Source organism: Arachis ipaensis, chromosome B07 (genome assembly GCF_000816755.2).
Source record: "Arachis ipaensis cultivar K30076 chromosome B07, Araip1.1, whole genome shotgun sequence".
NCBI lineage: Eukaryota > Viridiplantae > Streptophyta > Magnoliopsida > Fabales > Fabaceae > Arachis > Arachis ipaensis.
Genome location: NC_029791.2, coordinates 104195728 through 104196779, shown reverse-complemented (window position 1 = coordinate 104196779; position 1052 = coordinate 104195728). Strand labels below are relative to the sequence as shown.

At 39.7% G+C, this 1052-nt stretch overlaps 1 protein-coding gene across 1 annotated transcript in view; it reads left to right on the top strand.

The window, feature by feature from the left end:
* The window catches only part of LOC107609992 (protein DECREASED SIZE EXCLUSION LIMIT 1), a gene marked incomplete in the record, with an annotated part of 7618 nt that overhangs the window by 2525 nt on the left and 4041 nt on the right, over positions 1-1052 (top strand). The window contains 6 exon segments of the mRNA XM_016312057.2: positions 35-110; positions 270-400; positions 468-530; positions 609-680; positions 766-822; positions 983-1052. Coding sequence (XP_016167543.1) covers positions 35-110; positions 270-400; positions 468-530; positions 609-680; positions 766-822; positions 983-1052 — 469 coding nt within the window.

Sequence of the window (1052 nt, the reverse complement as noted above, 5' to 3'; positions counted from 1 at the left end):
TTCTGTTTTTGATTTTTTTTTTTTTTTAGGTTAGATGGATTGTACAGCCTCCCATCCCAGGGATTACATCACAAACTCGAACGCTGTATTTGGTCTTTCTCTATAAACAGGTAAGCACACTAAAATGGGTTGTGTTTATGCTTTTCTTGCTGTTGGGTCAGACTTTGGGCCCAATGTATCTCAGACCCAATCCCAAGTAAAAATTAGTTAATTCCAACACTACTTTTTCCCATGACCATCTCTTTTCTTTTTGTTATATCTTGTCACAGCAAAAACATCCCAGTGGCAGAATGAGCAAGAAGGCGACAGCAGCACCTGATCCGGTGGCGGTGCTACGGGGCCACCGTGCTTCCGTGACGGACATTTGTTTTCATCCCTCTGATCGCATTCTCTTCTCTGGGTAGCTATTTATTCATCCACTCCTTAGTTAACTTGAGTGGCTTCAGCTGAAGATGTTGTTGTTGCAGTTCTGTTGACGGTGAAGTTCGCATTTGGGATACCCTTCAGCATCGAACTCTCTCTTCTTCTTGGTATTCTATCAATCTTTACAAATCATTACTATGTACATCTCTGATTCTGATTCTGGGTTATTTTTGTATGTATTGCAGGATACACAGTGCTGCCCACGGGATTGTTGCTGTCACCACTAGTGCTTCCCTTGGAACCAATAAACTCGTTAGGTGCTCTTCCTCATTGAAACTCTTTCTGTTGCTTCATAGGAATTCATTTCATTCATTCATATGATTTTGTATGCTATGCATGTAGCCAGGGTAGGGATGGAACTGTTAAAGTTTGGGACTTTGCTCATGCTGCTTTGTCTAGGTACTCAACTCACTCACCTTTATTTTCAAATATTCCTCTTTTCTCTTTTCCCTTTTTTTTTTAAATTCATAGAGCTATAGCTTTTTCTGAAATTGTAATATAAGGCTACACAGATGTTCCTGAATAATCACTTCGTGTTACTATTTTTTGGAATTTTCAGGAGTCCACTGCTTACCATCAATACCAACACTTATCACTTTTGCAAGCTTTCCACTGTCAAGTATCCTAAA